Consider the following 2,568-nt stretch of genomic DNA (forward strand, 5'->3'; position numbering starts at 1 on the left):
TCATGAATAATTTCCAATATTAAGTTCTTCTTACCTTGAAAAAAGTATGATTGGATCGAAATCATTATGAGATATAGCTTCTAACTGTACTAATAATTCTTGAACACATTTATATAAAGCTCTTGATTTCGTTGCTGAACTCGTAGCCAAATTCAATGTTATTGCATTTATTTGCTGCTCGGGGCGTCCCTGCAAAAATATACATTATATAAGGAATCTTGATTGTGTTCATGAACGCCAGGCGTGATTACAGAATAAATTACTTATTATATGTATAAACTACGCCAATTCTGTTTAAAAAGGAGAAAGGTTTGTCTAAAACTAGCGGCGGAAGTATCGCTGATTGGCATTCAAAATTAATGGTCCATTCAAAATACAGCAAGCAGATTTGTACCATTAAACCTTCTTAAGCTGTTTGTGATTAAACCGTTGAATATTTTTATGTTGATTTATGAAAAAAGAGGTTGGAAGACATATTCCTCGTGCAGTTTAAAGTATTTCACTCTTAAAGACTCAAAAGAATATATACAAAATAGAAACATGAAAATGAATGGCAATGAAAAAAACAACAACTATAATTCATATGTTACAAAAAAAACTTTTTAAAGAGTCAAACTAAAAATTTATAAATTCAGTTCTAAAATATTACCTGTACGAAAGAAATTGTGACGCATGTGTTTTTTAGATCATCATTTATGAGATTCTCTGATGTAGCTGTAACAACGCAATCGTTATACAATCTTTCAGATCCGACCTGTAGACACACATCATCTTTAAACTGTATTGGAATTTAGATTAATTTAATGCATAATATCGCCATTTCAAAACCATGAGCTACTAAACATCTTCAAAACATGTTGAATAACAATGGACATATTCACAATGTCAAGCTATAACGAACTTCGTCTAAACCCTTGACTGCAATAGCCACTATTCTTGTATCACATTAGTTTGTAAATGCAGTAATTTAATTGGATTGTACGCTAGCAAAAACAGCCAATCAGATATCCCGATGTTTCTGTCGCCTGCACGCTATTCGTCGAATTCATCGAACGATACATAAAAGGTGGCTTATGATGTCAAGGTATAAGAGGATGGTAAATGGGTAAATTGTTAATCATGGTCATTTTTATTTCTATATGAAGTAAAAACTAAAGAATTATGCATATTAAGATTCCTACCGTACTATCTAAAATAAACACGACAACTGGAATCTGTGTTTTATATACTTCCTTCCAAACATCACTTGTGGGAACTTTATGAAGATCTTCAAATAAAATACTGTTTTCACAGGTGTAAGACTGAAGACAAATTAACAAATTGGTTAACAGATTAACAAGAATTGTGTTTATTAACACATTAACCTCCATGTGTTATCTTACCATTGACTTACGAATACTATCCAGTTGGGGTTTGCACGTTTGCACTAGTTCGCTCGTCTGGATCCATTCGCAAGTTATATAAGGTGTAACAAACTAGATATGTTTCTAATACAAAGATTGTCAGTATTCAGAAATCGGATTCCAAAGGTTACTTAAAGTCTTTCAATTCTGAAAGGGATAGCTTCACCATTTCTATTTCTATATATTATGTCTTTTCTACATATGACAGTGTCTCAAGAAAAGACGAGTCGTCATTATAACATTCATAGTGAATATTACTGAACACACATTTGAAGACTCAAATTTCAATGGTGAGCTGCGAACACTATTACTGATTACCTTAGCTAAAACAATCCCGTTTCTTTTATCAAACCTTATAACATGTCCACTATCTCTAAGTATGATGTAGTCGTAAGAACTAATTTGGTTTCAAACGGACCCGAATTCTAAAGATATAAGACAATACCTACCGAATATCTATATAAATGGGTTTTGTCACTTATTATTTGTTTGTTTTGTTCGGCTGCCACTGAAAAGTAGAAAGAACGCATAAAATATATAAAGCAGTTATGTTCTATTTATATTTAACTTTTGTTACAGTAAGAAACAAGCCCCCCTTTGATGTACCCCCCCCCCCCCCCCCAAAAAAAAAAACAAAAAAAAAACAACCCTTCAGATACGACTAGTGGGGTCAAATAAGACTAAAAACAAGTGAGATCAAAAATAGGGATCAGATGCGTCGGTCTGGATAAGAAACTGTACCCTATGTAAAGCTATTTCAAAAAGTCGTACAAACGTTGGTGAATACCTGTTGGTGTAGCTGAGACTGAGATTAAAAGTATGAGGGGGGTAAAAATTGACTCATCATAGTTACCTTCATTACACTGTACTGATTTCAAATAATCGAACTGTTGTTTCAATGTGGAATTTCCCATTTTAAAGGAAACATTACTGGCACCATACTCAAATCTATCTTTATTCATAGCAGTATCTCCTCTTTTAATTCCTTCTATAATAGCTTCATGTATAAACTGTAGCTGAGACTGAAATTGTAAGTATAAGGTGGTTAAAAAATAGACTCAGCATAGTTCATTTTGAATCTAAAACAAATGGTAATACATGTAGTTCAATGTTGGTTCGAGCGAATTCAGTTTGTCCACAAAGATATTTAAGTGGTCTGTTCACG

The 2,568-nt window shown here is 32.9% G+C and overlaps 1 protein-coding gene across 1 annotated transcript in view; it reads right to left on the reverse strand.

Annotated features, from left to right (window-relative positions):
- The window catches only part of LOTGIDRAFT_174477 (hypothetical protein), a gene marked incomplete at both ends in the record, with an annotated part of 18,415 nt that overhangs the window by 419 nt on the left and 15,428 nt on the right, over nt 1–2,568 (reverse strand). The window contains 5 exons of the mRNA XM_009053059.1: nt 35–189; nt 650–754; nt 1,182–1,301; nt 1,853–1,911; nt 2,257–2,425. Coding sequence (XP_009051307.1) covers nt 35–189; nt 650–754; nt 1,182–1,301; nt 1,853–1,911; nt 2,257–2,425 — 608 coding nt within the window. The remainder of the gene's footprint in view (nt 1–34; nt 190–649; nt 755–1,181; nt 1,302–1,852; nt 1,912–2,256; nt 2,426–2,568) is intronic.

This window comes from Lottia gigantea, assembly GCF_000327385.1.
Source record: "Lottia gigantea unplaced genomic scaffold LOTGIsca_198, whole genome shotgun sequence".
In the NCBI taxonomy this organism is placed as follows: Eukaryota; Metazoa; Mollusca; class Gastropoda; family Lottiidae; genus Lottia; species Lottia gigantea.